This window comes from Mizuhopecten yessoensis, unplaced genomic scaffold, assembly GCF_002113885.1.
Source record: "Mizuhopecten yessoensis strain PY_sf001 unplaced genomic scaffold, ASM211388v2 scaffold11155, whole genome shotgun sequence".
In the NCBI taxonomy this organism is placed as follows: Eukaryota; Metazoa; Mollusca; class Bivalvia; order Pectinida; family Pectinidae; genus Mizuhopecten; species Mizuhopecten yessoensis.
The window spans coordinates 888,398-912,813 of NW_018408907.1; the positions used below are offsets into that span (position 1 = coordinate 888,398).

The 24,416-nt window shown below is 32.9% G+C and overlaps 1 protein-coding gene across 1 annotated transcript; it reads left to right on the top strand.

Moving 5' to 3' along the window:
• Positions 1–1,004: 1,004 nt before the first annotated feature.
• On the top strand, positions 1,005–21,966 carry LOC110467050 (cubilin-like). Its single transcript, XM_021523921.1, has 9 exons — positions 1,005–1,069; positions 3,319–3,415; positions 5,378–5,480; positions 14,070–14,182; positions 14,504–14,665; positions 15,652–15,742; positions 16,197–16,315; positions 17,537–17,752; positions 20,820–21,966. Exons 1-9 carry the CDS (start codon positions 1,067–1,069, stop codon positions 21,146–21,148), a joined length of 1,233 nt encoding a protein of 410 aa, XP_021379596.1. The 5' UTR covers positions 1,005–1,066; the 3' UTR covers positions 21,149–21,966.
• The last annotated feature ends 2,450 nt before the right edge of the window (positions 21,967–24,416 follow it).

The following is a 24,416-nucleotide window of genomic DNA, read 5'->3' on the forward strand; positions in this document are numbered from 1 at the left end:
ATTCTAAAAGTGTATATGATCTAAAGGGCGATTAGTGCCCCGGGGACGGGGTCACAGAGTGATAGGGTACTCTAAAAATGATAAAATGTTCACCTGGGCGAGTAGAACAAACCCTCCATTACGATTTAAAGAGGTGTGATATTTAAAGTTCGATTTTATTATGTACTTTGTCATTTTTTTGTATACTCTTTTGATAGATATTTCTTTATGAATTGATATTGATGTGTCAAATGACCGTCTATTGACGTCGTATCCGCTCATAAATCTGTCATAGATACAAATATAGAGTACACGGCACAGGAAAACTGACTACAGTATCCTGGATCACACATATTGAGACTATATGACCACATTCAGATAGGTATCATTTACAAATTATTCTTAAAATAGTACAAAATTTGCTTAAACAATTACCTCTAATTATACATACAGACAATTGTTTGCATGAAGCAGCAATCATACAAATGCGAAATTAGCAGTTATGAAACATCTTTTGATTTTAAGCAAGAGAAAAACACTGTTGAGATGATTGTTTCAAATGTCTTTTTGAGTCGAGCAATATATCCTCTAATCATTAACGTGTAAATTACATGGTTTTTGATCTGTCTGCATTATCGGTATCTCACGTGAGGCTAACAATGCTGTTTCTGACAACTTGGTGTGATACCTACTGTGAAGCTATGCATTAGTGGGTTTTTTTATTTGACTGGCGAAACGATTGTTGTCTGTGTTAGATAGGATCGCCCAAGGTAATTGTTGTTGCGTGCTAAATTTACTGTCTATATCAGATTGAGCTGTTGAGCATTTTTGCTTTTGTTTAATCCGTCGATAATCCGAGGTTAGAGGAACCCTTGACCCCAACCACGTCCCGCTTTTAAATTAACACGAACAATGTACACTAGGTTAAATTTCAAACTCAAAACGGATATGTCGATTTTTTTCATTGCTAAGAAATGTGTATAAAACATAGAAAATAGGAAGAAATTATGCATTTGACACAAATGCGTTCATTTGGTATTGCACGTTGAAAAATCAGAAGATTTCAAGTCTGCTATTTCGAACGAACATGGTATGTATGCAACAAAAATATCTGTCACCATGTTTTAAAGGAACATATTTATTTAACAAATAAGGAGCAACATAATTTTTAACATTAATCAACATTTAATGCATGTTATACAAAAATAAAGCATATATTAAGTATGGTAGTGCTATTTCGAGACTCATTTTAACCTCAGTGGTTTAATACAAGTTACTCGATAAATCAGAATGATACTTGAGTTAAAGACCCATTGTTATGGTAAAGCCCACCCATTACCACCCACCTCAAACAGACGTCGGATATCACCTGGGGATTAAAACATGTTTAACTTTGTAGCGTTAAAACGTCCCTACAAACACCGTACTATTTATATATACATTTACCTTTCGGCCTAAGATGATCGATTAAAAATCACACGGATACTATTGGGTTGTGAAAGATTTCTTACCGACCATCTGGACCTTGGAGATATCAATATATATTGTGTGTTTTGTTTGATAATGTAAAATGTAAAGGCTACTCAATGTGATATATATGAAATTTAAAGACTTTGTGAGCAATGAAGCTACAATTAAGGAATCTGTTACTTAGCAATTTGAGGTAAGTGTAAATTCTATTCATTTGCAGTACATAAAAAACATTATTTAACACATTGGTTGTCCTATTTACAGGCAGTGTATACGAAATAATACCTTTATAAAGCTTCTTACGATAGACTTACAGTGTATGTCAAAACGAAACAGCAGTTTATGATATGGACATATAGGTGTATCATAACAATGGCGTTGTTAACTTTTATATACAATTGCAGTGGGTGATTCCTAATATAACGGTAAATTTACAACATTGATTATAAATACTTTTACCTTTTCGTTTATTTTTTATTCATATTTTTACATTTTTTTTCTTTTACATATGTTTGTTAAGGAATGGGTAAGTGACATATTCAAGATTTGTTATAGGGCAAGCAATTCATCAGTGCTTTAATCTATTTGTATCCGGTATTTATTCCGTAAATGATATGCGTACATATACCGACAGTCATTTTTTTCTGATTTACGCATGTGATCTAATTCTTACGTTAGACTTATGTACATATTTCGAGTAATTTGTCATGTTTTGTCCTTCTGGTATTACATAATAGAAAATGTTATACCTTTGATATCATATTATAGAATATGTTGATACATCATTTGTGTAATAGAACATGTTTAAAATTAATATTATGTAATAGACTATGTTCATAATTTTAATATTATGTAACAGAATATGTTCATACACTTAACATTGTGTTTTATAAAATCTTAATAATCTTAATATTATATAAAGAGAAAAACATTTAAATATTCTTGGTATACTCCTGTAATTGTATAATAAAGTATGTTAGTACTTCTGATATTATGTTATAGAGCATGTTGATACTCTTTATATTATGTCATAGAGCATGTTTATAATTCTGATAATATTTAAATAAAAAAGGTTAAAATGGTACTTAAATGTAAGATAACATGTTTCATACTTAAGATTTTATTTATAGAACATGTATTACTTCTGATATAATATAAATATAATGTAACCTTTTTAATACATGTGATCGAATGTTAAAGACCATGTTTCAGACCCTTTAATTATCATTTAAGTCTTTCATTATCGTGTTCACTTTATTTTCTGTAAATGGTTTAGCAGTGTCGACGATAATTACAGTACTATATTTATCGAAGGCAGTAATTACTTTGAGCTATTTTTAATGTTTGCTTCTGCTTTATTTGAGATGAAACAAATACTTGTTTGACTGTATCAAGTACTAGGATACGGTGCTTCAACATAGGCATGTAACTGTGTATGCATAAGAATATGAAAACTTCTCATTTATGCAACAGAAAATATAAAAAAATATTTAGAAATTCCAAAAATATAAACCGATATATGTTCATTTTCAAAAATAGTTATTTCACTAATTTGTATTCTTTTCAATTATTCATAGTTTAATCAGTATCTGCTTATACCAGTATTTGATTTCGTTGTCTCTTCCGCGGTTCGCTTTTTTTTTTTAAAAGCGACATAGTTTAGAATTCAACCATATTTATATGGAAGGTGTCATCGATAACACAGAAGACGTTTACCTTAATGAATCTGTATGATGTCTTTCCTTTTGTATTGGTGTACAATCGATTTTTTTATTGATATCTTTCGACTCATGGTCCATAATTTCATTCTGTTGTGTTAACACTATAAGGTATATTTTGAAAAACTAATGTTGAATTTACTTGTTGCAGATCCTCTACCGTGCGTCGCTGATGCCTGACCCCCGGGGCTTGGGGACGAGCACCCTACAGGTGTGCCTCATCTTGTCCCTCAGATACGTTATACCAGGTAAGTAACACATACGTTAACCAGTTCCTCGTATCATGCTTCATCTCACCAGTAACACACAGCAAAATTATTTTGAGTTCCTTAAGGATCCATTCAAGTCTGATTCACAATAATCGAAATTTCTTGGGAGAAAAAAACTTTGACCTCGAATTATTTCAACTGGTAAACTCTAAGCAATATCAATGGCGACGTTTATATTTAACTCATCAGTGTGCCTTGTTTTTCCCTACCCCGGTTCCTCCTTAGAGAGCGCGACATTATTTGGATTTGATCTGATTTACACGACACATTTTGTTGATGAAACATTTGAAAAGTGTATTCAAATTTTAATACATTCAGGAATTAATTATTTTTATTATATTTTTCACAATACTAGCTCATTTTCACTTCCTATGCAATTATAGCGGAAATCGTTCATGCATTGAAAATATTTCTTTACTTGCTTAAAATAGTATTTTGTTTCGTTGACACTACCCCGCTCCTCTCTTCAAAAACGTGACATTAACTGGGTTTAACTAAGGTTAACATGGCGAATGTCACCGATGAGAAGCAGGGAATTTGATCACTTTTATTTATAACCTTGAATTGTATACATTTTGCTGTTATCTTGGGTAACAATATTCTTATGATTTTACTGATTTGAGATTTTTAAAAGGTTTTGTCATCTCATAAACCTCAGAAATATTGAGAGGTATTCAGCATACTCGTTGTTGATATTTTTAGATTCATTTTGAAATGTACACTTTGTGATATTAACCAGTGTTACACTTGATCAGCTGTATGAAAAGTCGTTAACTTTTATCAATCATCATGGCATTTCCCCCTTGATTTTATCATCCTTATTCCCTATGAATAAATAACCAAATTTCACAATCAGTAATATTGGTTCATTAGATTTCTACATATACTTTCATGATAAAATCAAACAAGACACTTCCACCATGATTACATAAACACGCATTCTTCTGTAGGATTTGCATTGTGATTTAAAATTAAACGGAAATCAGATCGAACAGAATTGAAATAAGTAGTTATTGTTATTTTGTCATAATGCCATGTTTTGAGAAATGAATTATCTAATGTAGCCAAAGGGTGCAAATTTGTAACATTATTAAGGTTGTATTTATATGCTCCCTTTTCACCTTCTTTGTATATTACACACATTTGGTACGTATATTCATACAATTAAGGGACTTTACGCCCCATCCCTCACCCATGTTTTTTCAATGTTGGTTTTGACCTACCGGTGAGTCATAGAAGCTGAATGATGCAATTGATTCATTTTGGCTTATTGTATATATTACCATTTTTTTAATGTTCATCTTTTAATCACAGTACCACCGATGTACGAAATATACTGGTCAATAGAATTAAAAAGTGTGTAATATAGACTAAACTAATTAAATAGATATCTTCTTTGGCTGTTTGATGCAGAGTTAATGATTTTTGGCATGCTTTTCCTATTACCAAAATTTTAAAGATACAATCACCTTCTATGTGTGTAACGGTCATCTTTATGTGTTCTTCTGTGTGTATTACGTTCGTCTTTATGTGTTCTTCTGTGTGCATTACGTTCATCTTTATGTGTTCTTATGTGTGTATTACGTTCATCTTTATGTGTTCTTCTGTGTGTGTAACGTTCATCTTTATGTGTTCTTCTGTGTGTATTACGTTCGTCTTCATGTTTTCTTCTGTGTGTGTAACGTTCATCTTTATGTGTTCTGTGTGTGTAACGTTCATCTTTATGTGTTCTGTGTGTGTTACGTTCATCTTTATGTGTTCTGTGTGTGTTACGTTCATCTTTGTGTTCTTCTGTGTGTGTTGCGTTCATCTTTATGTGTTCTGTCTGTGTTACGTTCATCTTTGTGTGTTCTTCTGTGTGTGTTACGTTCATCTTCATGTGTTCTTCTGTGTTACCGGTATTAACTGTAGTGCATTATTCATGAACCGTTTGTATTACAGCCGTCTGCCAATGTAGCGGAAGCTCTCTCACCTTGTCTACCACCAACGACTTCCAGTACTTCACGACTCCGGGGTACAACAATGGTGCTGGTTCCTATCAAAGGTAAAAATATGGTCTTTCTTAATTCTACTTTTTTTGTTTTTTTTGTTTTTTGTTTTTTGGCTTGATCTTTTAACTTGTAGCGTCCTTTCAACATGTCACTAAATCCAGTAATAATTATTTTGATAACGCACCCCAAAATGTACGACTGAATGTGTGTGTGCGTGCGACTAATATTTCTTGCAATAGTTGTCAATGTCATTTGTTTGGCTGCACCTATCCAAAGTGAATACGGTTTGAAAAAACGTCCTAGTAAGCAGGATTTTTACTGAGCATCAAATGATCGATTTAAAAGGAAAGCAAACCCGGATAACATATATGTAGTTTATTGTAATTGTACACTACACAAAAGTAATTTTCTTATCTCCAATCGGTAGGCTGTCGATACTTCTTATTTACATCCGGGGATTTAGATGTTAAAACACGCCTTTCATTCATTTTTCGTACGTTTTGATGTGTGAGCTTCGATACGTGACCGTGAAATTGACAGCTCCGGAAGTTGGGACGCTCTAACACTTTATCAACGAATCAACACCAATCTGTAGCTAGTCAGGCGGAAGAACATGGCTGATCAGTCAGCTGGTATTTCCTGTCTGACAAAATCACTTTCTTGTTAACTCAGATAAAAACCAAATCGTATTATGAAATCTCATTCAAAACAAACGATTAAATCGCAAGAGAAATAAACTTAAATTTTAACAGGAAATTATTATTAAAGGGATTGTGGAGATATCATAATGCCGTTCTTTGATTACTGTGCTACTTTAAAGTGACACTCGTAACCTTTACAAAACAGTTCTAAATGTAAAACTTTTACTATATAAAAAAGTCAGTTCAACATGATTTATAGATTGATGAAATGTTTGAAAGATATACTTCATGAATGCTTTTCATTACTGATACATGCACAACCTTTAAATATGTAGCAAAATGCTTATTAAGATATATCAACGAGTTAATTGTAAGACTTATCATACGTAAACATATAATGTACTACATAGGTAAGACATATATTATATATACTGGTTGATGTGCTAATTAATCAGCACATGTATAATATGCTACTTATTAAACTCCTGTAGAATGTGCTTCATTGTTAACTCTTGTATAATATTCTCCTGTAGAATGTGTTACATTGTTAACAAGTCTATAATATACTCCTGTAGAATGTGCTACATTGTTAACTCGTCTATAATATACTCCTGTAGAATGTGCTACATTGTTAACTAGTGTATAATATTCTCCTGTAGATTGTGCTATATTGTTAACTCATGTATAATATACTCCTGTAGAATGTGCTACATTGTTAACCCGTCTATAATATACTCCTGAAGAATGTGCTATATTGTTAACTCGTGTATAATATACTCCTGTAAATTGTACTACATTGTTAACCCGTCTATAATATACTCCTGTAGAATGTGCTACATTGTTAACCCGTCTATAATAAACTCCTGTAAAATGTGCTACATTGTTAACTCGTGTATAATATACTCCTGTAGAATCTGCTACATTGTTAGCTCGTGTATAATATACTCCTGTAGAATGTGTTACATTAGTAACTCGTCTATAATTTTCTCCTGTAGAATGTGCTACATTGTTAACTCGTGTATAATATACTCCTGTAAAATGTGCTACATTGTTAACCCGTCTATAATATACTCCTGTAGAATGTGCTACATTGTGAACTCGTGTATAATATACTCCTGTAGAATGTGCTATATTGTTAACTCATGTATAATATACTCCTGTAAAATGTGCTACATTGTTAACCCGTCTATAATAAACTCCTGTAAAATGTGCTACATTGTTAACTCGTGTATAATATACCCCTGTAGAATGTGCTACATTATTAACTCATGTATAATATACTCCTGTAGAATGTGCTACATTATTAACTCATGTATAATCTATAATATACTCCTGTAGAATGTGTTACATTGTTAACTCGTGTATAATATACTCCTGTAGAATGTGCTATATTGGTAACTCATGTATAATATACTCCTGTAGAATGTGCTACATTATTAACTCATGTATAATCTATAATATACTCCTGTAGAATGTGTTACATTGTTAACTCGTCTATAATATACTCCCGTAGAATCTGCTACATTGTTAACTCGTATATAATATACCCCTGTAGAATGTGCTACATTGTTAACTCGTCTAAAATATACTCCTGTAGAATGTGCTACATTGTTAACTAGTGTATAATATTCTCCTGTAGATTGTGCTATATTGTTAACTCATGTATAATAGACTCCTGTAGAATGTGCTACATTGTTAACTCGTGTATAATATACTCCCGTAGAATGTGTAATATACTCCTGTAGAATGTGCTACATTGTTAACTCGTGTATAATATTCTCCTGTAGAATGTGCTACATTGTTAACTAGTGTATAATATTCTCCTGTAGATTGTGCTATATTGTTAACTCATGTATAATATACTCCTGTAGAATGTACTAAATTGTTAACTCGTCTATAATATACTCCCGTAGAATCTGCTACATTGTTAACTCGTATATAATATACACCTGTAGAATGTGCTACATTGTTAACTCGTCTATAAACTACATTGTTAACTCGTCTATAATATACTCCTGTATAATGTGCTACATTGTTAACTCGTGTATAATATACTCCCGTAGAATGTGCTACATTGTTAACCCGTCCATAATATACTCCTGTAGAATGTGCTACATTGTTAACTCGTGTATAATATACTCCTGTAAAATGTGCTACATTGTTAACCCGTCTATAATAAACTCCTGTAAAATGTGCTACATTGTTAACTCGTGTATAATATTCTTCTGTAGAATGTGCTACATTGTTAACTCGTTTATAATATACTCTACATTGTTAACTCGTCTATAATATTCTCCTGTAGAATGTGCTACATTGTTAACCCGTCTATAATATACTCCTGTAGAATGTGCTACATTGTGAACTCGTGTATAATATACTCCTGTAGAATGTGCTACATTGTGAACTCGTGTATAATATACTCCTGTAGAATGTGCTACATTATTAACTCATGTATAATCTATAATATACTCCTGTAGAATGTGTTACATTGTTAACTCGTGTATAATATACTCCTGTAGAATGTGCTACATTATTAACTCATGTATAATATACTCCTGTAGAATGTGCTAAATTGTTAACTCGTCTATAATATACTCCCGTAGAATCTGCTACATTGTTAACTCGTATATAATATACACCTGTAGAATGTGCTACATTGTTAACTCGTCTATAATATACTCCCGTAGAATGTGCTACATTGTTAACTCGTGTATAATATACTCCTGTAGAATGTGCTACATTGTTAACTCGTCTATAATATACTCCCGTAGAATGTGCTACATTGTTAACTCGTGTATAATATACTCCTGTAGAATGTGCTACATTGTTAACTCGTGTATAATATTCTCCTGTAGAATGTGTTACATTGTTAACTCGTCTATAATATACTCCCGTAGAATGTGTTACATTGTAAACTCGTGTATAATATACTCCAGTAGATTGTGCTACATTGTTAACCCGTCTATAATATACTCCCGTAGAATGTGTTACATTGTTAACTCGTGTATAATATACTCCTGTAGAATGTACTACATTGTAAACTCGTGTATAATATACTCCCGTAGAATGTACTACATTGTTAACTCGTGTATAATATACTCCTGTAGAATGTACTACATTGTTAACTCGTCTATAATATACTCCTGTAGAATGTGCTACATTGTTAACTCGTCTATAATATACTCCTGTAGAATGTGCTACATTGTTAACTCGTCTATAATATACTCCTGTAGAATGTGCTACATTGTTAACTCGTGTATAATATACTCCTGTAGAATGTGCTACATTGTTAACTCGTCTATAATATACTCCTGTAGAATGTGCTACATTGTTAACTCGTGTATAATATACTCCTGTAGAATGTGCTACATTGTTAACTCGTCTATAATATACTCCTGTAGAATGTGCTACATTGTTAACTCGTGTATAATATACTCCTGTAGAATGTGCTACATTGTTAACTCGTCTATAATATACTCCTGTAGAATGTGCTACATTGTTAACTCGTGTATAATATACTCCTGTAGAATGTGCTACATTGTTAACTCGTCTATAATATACTCCTGTAGAATGTGCTACATTGTTAACTCGTGTATAATATACTCCTGTAGAATGTGCTACATTGTTAACTCGTCTATAATATACTCCTGTAGAATGTGCTACATTGTTAACTCGTCTATAATATACTCCTGTAGAATGTGCTACATTGTTAACTCGTGTATAATATACTCCTGTAGAATGTGCTACATTGTTAACCCGTCTATAATATACTCCTGTAGAATGTGCTACATTGTTAACTCGTGTATAATATACTCCTGTAGAATGTGCTACATTGTTAACCCGTCTATAATATACTCCTGTAGAATGTGCTACATTGTTAACTCGTGTATAATATTCTTCTGTAGAATGTGCTACATTGTTAACTCGTTTATAATATACTCCTGTAGAATGTGTTACATTAGTAACTCGTCTATAATTTTCTCCTGTAGAATGTGCTACATTGTTAACTCGTGTATAATATACTCCCGTAGAATGTGTTACATTAGTAACTCGTCTATAATTTTCTCCTGTAGAATGTGCTACATTGTTAACTCGTGTATAATGTGCTGCATAGTTATCACATGTATATTGTTCTACTTTACAGTTATAATTATTGAATTAGAAAATCGAACTAGTAATCTAAGGCACAACCGTTGCTCGAGAGGATGTTTTTATTTGTATCATTTTAGTCTTAGAGATGTAACGATATGCGTTGCTTAACAATTTGAGTCTATTGGTATCTATTGACATTAATCAAGTGTTATAAATAAATATTGACCACTTAATCAGACCTGACCATACTACCAATATTATTTATGTTAAAGAGACGTACTCGACATGCCCATTTTCTGTGTGTGTTACAATATGTATGTTGACATTTAGACATTCACAGACGAAATTTTTAAACAGTCCTTTGTTATTATTGGGGTTTAAGATATGGCATGGAGAACAAAATTCCTAAAGTACTTATCATACAAAGGTATATCAGTAGTGGTCACTTGATGGTCAAAGGTTCAATAACACGTGCTCCGGATCATGGTCAATTATCTATTTAAGCAGAGTGTATGACGGATATACTTGCAGGATTTCACTGTTGCCAATCAGCTGTTGCTGTAACGTGTAATAATATTTGATGGCTTACAACATTCACGTATTTGCTTAAAGATCAAAATCATGTTTATATTCTTAAAGTCAGTTTTATTTTTAAAGCGTTAAATGCCATTATAAGTTTGTACATAATCTAATTCATAATCTAAAGTGCTTCATTTAAGGTCGAAATGTTTTAGAAGTGTGTATCTGGTTTTTGTATGAAAGTGACAGCTTTAGTTATAAATAGCACTATTCTTGAACCATACCTGTCACGATGCCTTTTTTATGAGTTACAGTGTAAGAGTGTTTACCATGACGTTGACATTAACAACAGAATATACTGTAAAAGAGGACATGTTTGCGGTTTGGAAATGTTTTCGCTTTTCCGCATTACGTAAATAAGCGCGAAATACCTACGCGCAAATTATTTATTTATAGTTTATGAATTATAGATAAATAGAATATATAGATATGAAAATAATTGCCATCGCGATAATTTCCAGAACGCAATCCAATTGGAAGGGTCACAACCCGAACATTGTCATACGCGAAATTTTTCACTTTTAAAGGAAATATGCCCGTAATACAATTTTAGTATAACTATTTCATGCGAAGTTAAAATATCGCAAGAGTTTCTGGTATAAGATCACATGTATGACATAAATGTGTATTTGTATTACGTTCATCATTCTAACGAATTCGTGTTTTAACGAAACGTATTATACGAATTCATAAGCAATGATATACGCTACATCACATCATTGTCGTGGATAGTTTTTACTTGATAGTAATTCACAGCGATTAGAATCCGCAAAATATGCAATAATATGAAAATCAACATTTCAAATTACTTTCGTTTTATTATACGAGATGGTATAATTCGCAATGAACTCTTCCTCGCGAAGATTCAAAGCATTCTTCTTACGGAATCCCAATATTTTACAGTATCTGATCACTTTGAGTACGAACTTACTCTAAAAAACGCTTCCGACATTGCTGTAAGGTTTTCTCTATAAATTCTAAGCGACTTTTGGCAAAAACAATGTCTGATTCGGTCATAGATTACACCTGTCTTAATTGGTAAAGAAATTCAAATAATAAATAATTTGAAATGTATCACGCTTTGGCACAATCTTCTACGTATCAGAAATGCTTCTTACTGGTAATGAGTTATGCTATCACTGCCGGGATATGAGAAGCAGCAAGAGCTAAAAGCAGACGAACTTCTTGTGTACTCAACACCTAACACGGTTTATAGACGATAGACTGATGTTTATCATTGTTATACGGATATAAAGGTATATCACATTACAACGCCAGGTAGTGTTGTCCTAAAAATGACTCTTATCCACTGTAATCAGATTAAATGGATTTTAGACAAGGGTACTTGGTCGTTATCTATGAAAACCACAGAGATAGCACGCATATTTAACTTAAAGACAACAGACATTCCGTCACGTTTTATTGGTAAACAAAGATAGTCGTGTATCTATTTATTGGTAAACAAAGATAGTCGTGTATCTATTTATTGGTAAACAGAGATAGTCGTGTATCTATTTATTGGTAAACAAAGATAGTCGTGTATCTATTTATTGCTAAACAGAGACAGTCGTGTATCTATTTATTGGTAAACAGAGATAGTCGTGTATCTATTTATTGGTAAACAAAGATAGTCGTGTATCTATTTATTGGTAAACAAAGATAGACGTGTATCTATTTATTGGTAAACAGAGCTACTCGTGTATCTTTGTATTCTGTGTGTCTGATAGCTTCGCCTAGATGTACAGAGCTTTGTTAGTGTAACATTTGTACAAAATCTAAATAAAACTTATGTTCTAAACTCATTTTAAGTATTTCTCAATATTTCATCACGAAAGAAACGTTTACTCTGCTATAGAATTTTGTTTTGTGTCCGTTTATTTATTTTATTTTGTTAATTTTCATATATTTATTTAATGTTTTACTTATGTTGTCTTCTCTGAACCTTCTTTTATCTATTCGAACCAAGTCTGAAGTCTGCTTTTTACACTGTGGTGTAATATTTTTATCTGTTTAACAAAACTGCATGTTTATGAATATAAAATGGTTATTATCTAGAAGAACAATGACAACAAACTATTGAAACTGGGAAATTGAAAATTTGTTAACTGCTTATAATGATAAAAATAACAGGGCTTTAAGAAAAATGCATGCATTTATTTTTTCGAAGAAATCTTGACACTTATTCGCGAATTTCTATTTTTGGCCTTGCACAACCTGAATACCTTATTCATTGACCTTGTATGAATAGTTGTTTGTGTGATACTAATACCGACCGACGCCTTATTAATTCACGCGAAGATAACGATCACGTGAAAATAAGTAACCAACAGTTATTTGCTTTATAAACATACAATTGTAACACCTGCCAATCAGAATTGAACTAGACTCTAAACATAGAAAGTAAAACGTGATTATTTTATGATGCCTATGGCTATTACTTGTACAATATATATTACTACTTAAGGGTAATACGATTTCGATATCGTAATAACGCTTACAGTATATGTGTTGAATTACATATACTTGTACTTGTACATACCAAGTACATTTGTGTTGGCTTACTGTATCTATTACCCAGTTTCTTTTTAAGATACAAGGTGGTAGACTCTGTTGGTAGATTCTCCAGTCCTCGAGGTTTTCCGGAACCTTGATGGCCAAAATTATCACTTTTGAGTAGTGGCACGGTTAATAATATACACATTTAACTATTTATTGTTCATTTGAAAATAAACAGTAGTCCTCTAATGCTTTTTAAAATTCATATAATTAAGAGGTTCTATGCATCTCCTATACTTGAATTACACATTTTGTCCCTAGCATCCCCAATGAGCCCTAAAAAGACAAAACAGTGACATTCATTTTTGGCATACATTGTACTTTATCCGTGATCAAAGTTTGTTTGTGCAATCAAGTGAGTCTTACGTGCATCATTAAGGTTTTATGCTTAATACTATTTGAACTTGTCAAACAAGCTGAATAATCACATCTGTTATGAATCTTTTATCGAGTTGAACATGTAGAGTTGATGAATTTCATTTCAACGAAATTGTCAGTCAAACAAATCTTCTTTTATTTACGTCCAGAAACAGACACGCTGGTGTTTTATATCATGAAAATATCTGCATACGTTCCTATAGTTGATAATATTGTGTTAATTGATGCCAGGTGATATACAACGGTTATGTTATTGTTTTAAGCTGATGATTTCATAACAAGGACATCAAAATACTGATTCCATTGGGCGCCCATTTTATGTTTTATAAACGAAGCTATGAAATATATTGCTTGATCTGAAAATAGAGTGAATGTAGCTTACCTTTCCTCTTCCAGTGACCTGTCGTGTTCCTGGATCCTTGATGGTGGGTCGTCAAGCTGGACTGTGTTCTTATTCGTCGAAAACTATGACGTTTCATGTTCAGGGGATTTCATTGACATATACGATGGCAAGTAGATCATACGTTAACTAAACAAATATGTCATTTGTTATTACATTTTATTGCAGTATTATGTATAATTCATTCAGTGTTTTTTTTATAAATTTATCGGTAATAAACAAACCACACCTATCAGTAAACAAGATGAACTAGCTGGAATTCTAAACATGAGACAATATTGACAGAAGGATAAAAATAATAACATATTTAAAAGTGATGATTTCTTTTTCCCCGTACTGTCAATAACAGAAGAGTGTTACAATGAAAATGTCAATGACTGCATTTTAGTGCTCGTTATGCTTATAAGACTTTTTTGTTGTTGTTGCGTAGGTAACGCAACCTCGTCCACGGCGTTGGTCACGGCCTTGTGTGGGACGAGTCAGTCGGGGGTATATGCGTCAACCCAGCGTTACGTAAGAGTAGACTTTACGTCAGATTCATCCAATCAAGGCGCAGGATTCAGTCTGGCTTTTATGAAAGCTGCTGACCTATGTGAGTACTGCCATCTCAATATACATGTACTTTTTCGCAAAATTGATTGACGAAATAGGTTTAATATATTACTTATTAGTGTAAACACTCGATACTTTAGAAGTGAAGAAGCCAGTGGTGAGACCATTCGCGTAGATATACAACAGTTGTACAGTATTGTATTGGTCAGTTGAAATCGTTAAATGGTGAAAGACACCATTGCAACGTTTATAATGGTGAAGATGAGTCTTGGATTTTTAAATCTATAACTTATTCCTTCTATATAGATGATGAAGCAAAAATAATGGATTTTTTTCAGGTTTATAGTTACTTCCTTGTAAAGGTATTCATGTCTCATTTTGATACATTGCATTTAACATAATTATTTCATTAAAACACTGTTAAAGGAAAAGGATTGGCAGAGGATAGCTGCAGAGATCGATCCATGTTGCATTTGTTTATTTTTGAATTTCTGTTTTTAAATTAAATAAATGAATCAGCTACAATTTTGTAAGATGCTTAGCACGATATGATTTAAATGTAAAAGTTTTTTTATGACAAAAATGAAGTAATGATACATCTTAAGTGGATGGTACTCATTATCTTAATAAGCGAATGCAACAGAGCTGATGTAAATTGTTCCACACTGACTTGAAACTTTATAACATTCAAAACTGTTGACCTTGATGTAATGATTAAATCAACAGCATAGAGTACAACTAGATAAAACACTGGATACAGCTGCAAATACTTGCAACATAAATTAAGTTATTCTATGTGCCTTTAATGCATTAATTATAACGTCACAGCATACAGGGTCTAATCAAATTCATATGACAACACTATCCATTTAAAATCCCAAACATATACATATAGAATTCAATAGTATCAAAATGTTCCTTAATCTCATCAATCAAATAATGCAAGGTAAAGGTGATATCTTGTTTTTTGTTTATTTTACTGCTATATACGTATAACCTCATGTGTTATTTATGTTGTTAATTCAGCCGGAAGTGGATGTTCTGGTGAAGAGACTCTCGCCGCTTCATCCACCCCTCAATATATCACCTCCCCAAACTTTCCGGGGGAATACACTGTGTAAGTGTTCTTATTTAAAACGGAACATCTATCAATATATAACGTTATAATTTTCTTTTTTAATATTATAATGTAGTTTAAAACAAGATTTTTTTATTTTTATTTAATTGTTTATTTTTCGAGTGACATTTCTATAACTGACTTGAAAACATTGTTACATCATTATGTAAACTACAAACTTTTCCTTTTCACTGAGGGAAACAGTTCTTTTTATGAAACAAGTCAAGCACGATATGAATAGTACATGTATATGTATCGAGTATGAAAATATAAAAAAAAAAACAGAAAATACCATTTTCTTACAAATGTTAATGACTAAATAAACAATTTTTAAAATATATATTCTTTATAGTAAAACTACTTACAAATGGACAAGTTCATAAAGAACATATTTAAGATGACATATTTTATCTCGAAACGTATGCTGAGTTGTCATTCGTTCGTTTCGTTCCAGTAATTCCAACTGTCGTTGGGTAGTGACGGCTCCAATAGGTACGGTTTCCTTGGAGATTATCTTCAGTGATGTGGAAACGTCAACAAACTGTGCATTTGATTCATTAGAACTTTATTCTGGTGAGTGATTTTGCTAATATTTACCTCATTTATATACTGAACCAAAACCCATAATAATATCAATGATTTGTAACTACAATTTTACATGAAACCATTTTGCACATTTAACAATGTGTATGACTGGGTATTACTAAATGTAGGAACGAGAAAGGAAAGGAAGGGAAACAAAATAATCTCAGTTCCGTTACGAAATTTAGAAACGAAACGAAATGAAGTTCGTTTCTTTTCGTTTCGCTTATTCCGTTTCGCTGAATGTTTTTCCGTTTCAATTTCGTTACTGATTGGAGGTCATTTCGATTCGTTTCTATTTCGCTATTACTTTTAGCAATACCAAGTATGAATATAGACCACAGATGCTGTGTGTTAAATGTTCGCGTTTTTCTATTAATGCGTACATCAATATATTATATATCAACGTTGATATTCTATTTTGGATTGAACATGTACAAAAGGGAAATGTTAAGCCTGTTATTATATCCATAAATCTGCTAATTTGCTAATCTGCTAAACGTAACATGAACTCCGAACAGTAGTATAATAACAGCACTAGGGTAAGACCCGCCCCGAGCTGAGAACCAAGACCTAGGGATAATGCCACACGACACAAATGAATATCAAAATTGAGTAATAATAACTCAATCGTATTTACTATTATATTACTAAAACGCCTTTATACAATTTATGGTTCATTAGAATCTGATGCGAAAATTAGCTTATCATGTATGCTGAAACTAGATAAACATGTATATAGGGTATATTCGTTAGATAATCATATTCAGTAAACAGATGCTTATAACTTTCTAATCGGTTTTTGGACGAGAAACACTGTTTTTAAATGTGTACAGTGTAGGCCTATACACAAACAACAATAATCATGTATTGTATTGTTGCATTGGCGTGCGAGAGGAATAACAGCCACAGACTTTTTGACCGTAACTTAATTCCGCAAAAGAAAATATTCCTCTTCCTAATACCGCATATGAATTATTAGCTAAAAAAAAACATTGTATTTTACTGCTAAATAAATACATTTACAGTATATTAAAGATTTGAAAATTATCAGTTCAGTTGATATGTCTATATGGATATTAATATTTGAAACAACAGCTTATTGTGAAGTTTTATTCAAAATTAACCAGTTAGTATAAAATTCTACACAATAACAAACTGACCACTTCGACTGTAATAAATAAAGATATTTATACAATTCTATTGTCACAGGAACATACGTTTGTGAGAAAACAAAGATCTTGTCGGCATGTACTCCACATCCAAATGGAGTGACAGCCTCTTATACCAGCAACGGAACAAGTTTCCTCGTCAAATTCGCAGCAGACGCCTCCCTCAGCTTCCGTGGCTTCGTCATAAAGTACTCTGAAATAGCTCCAGTAGTGACCACATCGTCATCTGCTGTCGTCTCATCTATTTCATCTGAAGGTAAGTCTCATTAGCTCCAGTACTGACCACATCGTCATCTGCTGTCGTCTCATCTATTTCATCTGAAGGTAAGCTTCATTAGCTCCTGTTATAACTACATCGTCATCTGCTGTCGTCTCATCTATTTTATCTGAAGGTAGCCTCATTAACTCCTGTTGTGACTACATCGTCATCTGCTGTCGTCTCATCTATTTTATCTGAAGGTAGCCTCATTAACTCCTGTTGTGACTACATCGTCATCTGCTGTCGTCTCATCTATTTTATCTGAAGGTTAGCCTCATTAACTCCAGTAGTGACCACGTCGTCATCTGCTGTCGTCTCATCTCTTTCATCTGAAGGTAAGTCTCATTAGCTCATGTTGTGACCATAACATCATCTGCTGTCGTCTCATCTATTTCATCTGAAGGTAAGTCTCACAAGCTCCTGTTGTGACCATAACATCATCTGCTGTCGTCTCATCTATTTTATCTGAAGGTAAGTCTCACAAGCTCCTGTTGTGACCACATCATCATCTACTGTCGTCTCATCTATTTCATCTGAAGGTAAGTCCCATTATCTCCAGTAGTGACCACGTCGTCATCTGCTGTCGTCTCATCTCTTTCATCTGAAGGTAAGCCTCATAAAGGAGACACATTCTGAAAACAAATTAGCTGTGAATCTCCGAAAAAATGGCTTGGCGATTTTATACAAGAATTCATTTTTTTGTATGTTGAGATATATGAAAAAAGGGGGAGAAGTATAAAGAGGATTAAAATGTACAAGTTTAGATTGGAATATTATCCATATAATTAACCAGATAGAAGTGGGGTTTTTTGTGTGGTTTTTGTGGGTTTTTTTTATATAGAATTACTGTATACAAGTACAGGTTATCAACAGTGTCCTATGTTTGGAAATTGCACTAATGTTAATTCGACAAATGGGTAGGAGTCCAAAATGTATTTTCAAAAGTCTAATTAACTCTCGGTCGATTGTAAGTAAAAAAAGCTTGGTGTTGGCAAGGGAAGCAGTAACGGGATCAGAAGGTGTCATGCATTAAACGCGATCGCATTCAATAGAATGTTTGATCGTTTCGCATTCAATAGAATGTTTGATCGTTTCGCTAAGTCCCGTGGTAAATAGCGGTACGTTGCAGAAATATTTCTTTCAATATCTTGCCAAATTTTATGAAATTTGATAACTAAATGTACATATTATTTGAAGAAAATATGTACAAGAGGTCTTATAAGATTTGGGTATATCTAAGTACCTTTCAATGCTTTTACAAATAAGGTTATATCCTTAATTAACGAAAACTTTGTAAAACATTGTAAATATATATTTACTATTTTTTTCCCATTAAAAGTAATATATACACAATATGAATATAACTTTACATTGTGAATATAACACCTACATTATCAATATTTCCTATACACAATCATTAATCATTATAAATATCATTCATACGTTATATATAAAGTATTCATTATACGTTTACCTTATACATTGACAATTATACATTATAACTATAACTTATACATGAAATATAAACTTCATACATCGCAAATAAAACAAATGTACAATTTTTTTTATCAAATAATGTACTGTGTTAGCCAGTGAGTATACCCTTGTAATATTTGTTTGCGTATTTACCGATGTAATATGACCTATCACCCCTGTGATTGGTTGTAAGTTTCAATTGTTTCAATTTGGACGTCACGCCAAGGACAAGTACATGACTTTACAGACTTAAGCACTGGAGTCAAAATGGAGGCTTTTTACATTTTAAGATTGCATGAAAACTGTTGTTTTACACGAACAAATGCCACAAATCTTGATTATGCGAAAAAGGATCTTACACTCGTTTCCATTTCATATGAAATTTAAGCTCGCCAGAAACTCGCTGAATTGAAAAAAAAATCTTATTTATCAGATACTTTTCTTTGAAAGTAAAGTTAAAATTGACAACAATGAGTAAGCGTGCCATTGTATTGTTTTGTGTTTATATAACTAGGCACTTGTCCGGGACCTAAATAACACACTTTTGTATTTAATCCAATTCAACTTGATTCCGTAAGTTGTATTGATTAATGCCGTTATATAACATAGCTTATACTACCAACACAACAAGTGGTTTGGACTCATCGTCCTGAACGCTCGGTAGAGCCGGGAGGTTAATAGGATCTTCTTGTTTTGGAGGGCTGTCAAAGTCGGTACTTTGATTTCTAATGTTCCGTTACGGATTAGCAGAAGATTTAACCCTAAACAGTGTGAACAGTTGTGTGAATAAGTCACGACCTTTAGTCAGCACGGCGGTGTTACGTATTCGGGAATTCTATTAGTACACCGCGTCATGCAGGGCTGATCAGCGAGGGAAAGGATGAACGAATAACATTCTTTTGTAATACGTGTAGTAATGACATAGTCATACTTCTACCCCTTTGTACTTTGAAAAAGTGGTTTTCTCAATATGTAGGGGATCTCAAACAATATCCATCAGCTTATTAATTCAAATAAAATTGAAACGAATTTGAGGTTTTCTTTATCAAATGATTTATTGAACTATATACTGTGTCGAAAAAAACATTTTTGTCTTTTGATGAATAATGGATGAATTTATAATGTCGTTTTTGTTACCTCACGCGTACTACTGAACACACGGTTCTTCTAATATAGAGATTGTTTAATGTTATTGTTTTAAGAACGTATTTGTAATTAGTCAGATCATAATTATGGTAGCTACGTGAATAATAAACTGAAATCAATGAATAACTTCATAATAAATCAGAACTATCGGAAAATAATGTCCTCGAGTTTCATACATTATTAAGTTGACATTTTTCTGTGTAGAGAAGTCTATACACAATTGTCCCAGATTCCTCTCAGCGTGGTGAGAATCAAGAGAAAAGTGTTGACATTTCAATTTCCTTGATGACATAGGGTACAAGAAACAGTTTATCTGCTCAGAATCCTTAATTTTCGAGTCTTCTCAATTATTTTTGCTATGATTTCATATAGAACAGTATTTAGATTTTGTCTTAGTATACAATACTTACGTAACTAACATACTTTACCGTTATATTCACAGGTGATTTTTACCTTGGTCTTTACATTGGCCTCGGATCAGGAGCAGGGGGCGCATTACTTTTCGTCGGGATGATAACTCTAATCCGTCATTTTTGCATGTCACAAAAGGGAGTTTCTCCAAATGTGAAACACGTGGAACCTCTGTCGTTAAGATCAACGCCGTCCACCCGAAATAATTCCATTTGCGGTTCATCATCCTCTTCTGGAGATAGTACAACCCGTCAGAAGAGCTTTTTGTGTTCCACTCCTATCAGTCCGGGTTCAGGGTCACTTATGTTGGACATTCAGAGACGAAAGTCAAGTCACCATAACAACGGATTCGTTCACTGACGTCATTCATCCGAAAATTGCGTTATTTAAAACAAAACTGTATGCAATGACAAAAGTTAACAACGTTTTTTTGTCAGCAGAACAATATGCACACATAATGCCATAGAGAAGGGATATCATCGTTTGCTATCAGCATTCATGAAGAAGTACATTTTTAAGATTATTTTTGCATTGAAATCATAATCTAATTCATTAATTGTGTGTATAAAGGTACTATCGTTCCTTAAAATTCTGATTTATTGGGACTCACGTTATGAACTTCTGCATTACAGGAAATTTTCGCCTGTAAAACTTTCCGCCTTCGCCCAAGAAATCAAGTTTCGCCCAGTGTTAATTTAGCCCTTTATATTACTTAATTTCGCTGTAATGATAAATTCGCCATCATTACGGAAGGCGAAAACGGGGAAAGTTAAACTACAATGAAAATGTCCTTGTATACGGTATAGCGTTCCAAAGATATTAACTTCGTTCAAATTCTAATCTAATTGTAGAATTAGTGACGTTGATACAGGGGCCCATGTCATTTTAGCCCGGGTAAGGTGTTTAAATGATATCTAGAGAATATGTTTTTATAGGGACAGTTGCAATATTATTGTTGACATCATCACTTTAACATTTTACAATATCATACTACGATTTTTCATCGATCATTTCATGACAAGATGAAGTGCTATCTGGTATTTATCATGGAAACATATGAATCTTCATAAATTATTCATGTTTTTTCTGTCAAAGTGTTTGTTATTGTTTATCATGTTGAGTTACACGTGCTACTCGTTTCCATGGATATTATTGTGAAGCTGTCAAATAAATGTCTACCACAGATATAACTGTTTGTTGTTTGTGAAGTACATTCCTAAAAATGGATTTTTTTGCAGTTCATAATGTTACAAGGGTAATACAGTGTTATTTTATGTGGTATGTGTGTAAGGCTTTCTCCTTTTCCAATTTCTGTGATTATTATTTTTGATGCAAAACTACGAAGCATCGTGTTAAGATATAATAAATTGATATATTTTGACAGAAGATTCAAGAACGGCAATTGTTTGCTGAGTTGCATTATCTTATCTTGATGTAAAAATATCATATTTTGGAGAAAGAAAGATATAATTACAAGGTAACCACAGTGTCAAAAGACAATAACTTGTTACTTCCGTTTTTCATCTTAAATACCATACATTTTACTATTATCGAATATTTTGAAAGCAGATTCAATAGAAAAAAAATGTTTTCTGAGTTGCATAATCTTGCTCAACCTAGATACAAGATCAATAATCTATGGGTATCCTTCTAACTTCTCAATAGATCGAAAAGAATTGCATTTAACAGTAAAGGAAAGCTTTGAAACTTGGAAAGAGCTACAATTGTATATTAAACCGAAAACAAACACATGACATAGCAGAAGTAGTATTGGATAGTAGTAGTAGATTAGTATATAGTCAAAATACAAGCTGTTCAGATAGTTATGAGAAAACTTTGAAATTGGCCAATGGTTAGATAGCCTGATTGCGTCGTTGATGGAAGGATGAGGGTTAATTCAGAACGAATACAATCACCTTGAATACAAACGTCTTAGCTAGCAGGAGTATTTCAGAGTGTTATGCAAATCTGAAGCAGGCACCTTGGATGACAGGATGATTTATGGGTAGCAGAGAGTTACAAAGCATCTTGAATAGCAGGACGAGTTATAGGTTGTGGATGAAAGGACGCATTCCTTTGGTGAAGCCTACATGAAAAACCAGATTCATGAACGTTTTTTATAAGTTAAGAAAACCCCTAAGCCTAATTGTACCCATAGGAAAGCACTGCTGAGGTTAAGGAAAATTCCTTCTAAATTTTTCCATAACTTCTGCAATGCTTCCTATGAATAATTTCAAGATAGGCCATTTCCTAAAAAAAAGGAACGTGCATCAAATCAGTATATATACACAGAATTTCTAGTGCAATACGGAAAATTACCAAATATACTGAAGGAGTAACATGCAGATATCGAACATAACGGTGAAGATATTGACCAATCAAGACGCTAGAAACGATACCAGTGAACCTAACGGTGAAGATATTGACCAATCAAGACTTTAGAGACAATACCAGTGAACATAACGGTGAAGATATTGACCAATCAAGACGCTAGAGACGATACCAGTGAACATAACGGTAAAGATATTGACCAATCAAGACGCTAGAGACGATACCAGTGAACATAACGGTGAAGATATTGACCAATCAAGACGCTAGAGACAATACCAGTGAACATAACGGTGAAGATATTGACCATTCAAGACGCTAGAGACAATACCAGTGAACATAACGGTGAAGATAAGTTCAATGTCAAGGATAGAATCGAGGTCTGTCACTACCCACACATGGGTACAACTGTATGCTTTAAATTTGTTTATTGCTGGAATAAGTATTTTGTCGAAACTCATGCACATCCATGTAGCACTCTATATTGGGTATGACATATCGTCTTTTATACGCGAGTTGTTTCCAGACTTAATTCTATTAAACTGTATTGAACTCCAATCACTAGGCTTAACCTCTATTTCGGACACATAGTCTTGTGTTCTGTCCAGAATAAAATACACAGTAAAGTTTGCTAACAAAACAGTTCAAATAAATAAACTTCCAAATAATACATACTATTGAGAAATCTTAATCACTTATGCTGAACTTTGACCTGCAGACTTTTAGAATTTTTAAAAAAAATGCCATCAATTGTTTTTGTCTGCTGCATACAATTTCATGCTGTATCGCCAAATTAGGAGAAAGAATGTCAGTTGGTATAACTAGGATGTTGTGACCTAGACATTAACCAATTAATATGGTACATCAACTGTCAATCACTTCAGGATCATGTTTTCTGTTTGTAACACAAATACATCTTACAAGACAAAAGAGTAGCAAAATGGGTAAATGGATATTCATATAAGTGCATAAAACTAAAAGCATTAACACATGACACATACTTTACTTCTAGCAGCCATTATAGAGTTTCTCAATATATTTGTCAATTTGGCTGTTAATGCTTGAACGAATTATTGCTAAATTTTATTGGAATAAAATGAGGAAAAGTAAAACCCAATATAAAGACCACAGCATTAACGTTCAATGACAAAATAAAAACTCAAAAGTCAGTTTGAATAGATCACATAGGGAATGGAGGAGACATAAAAAACAGAAGGAGGAAACGCAAAATGGACAGGGGAGACACCAAAACAACAGGAAAGGTAACAGGGACAGTGGAGTAACACAAAACTAAAGGAAA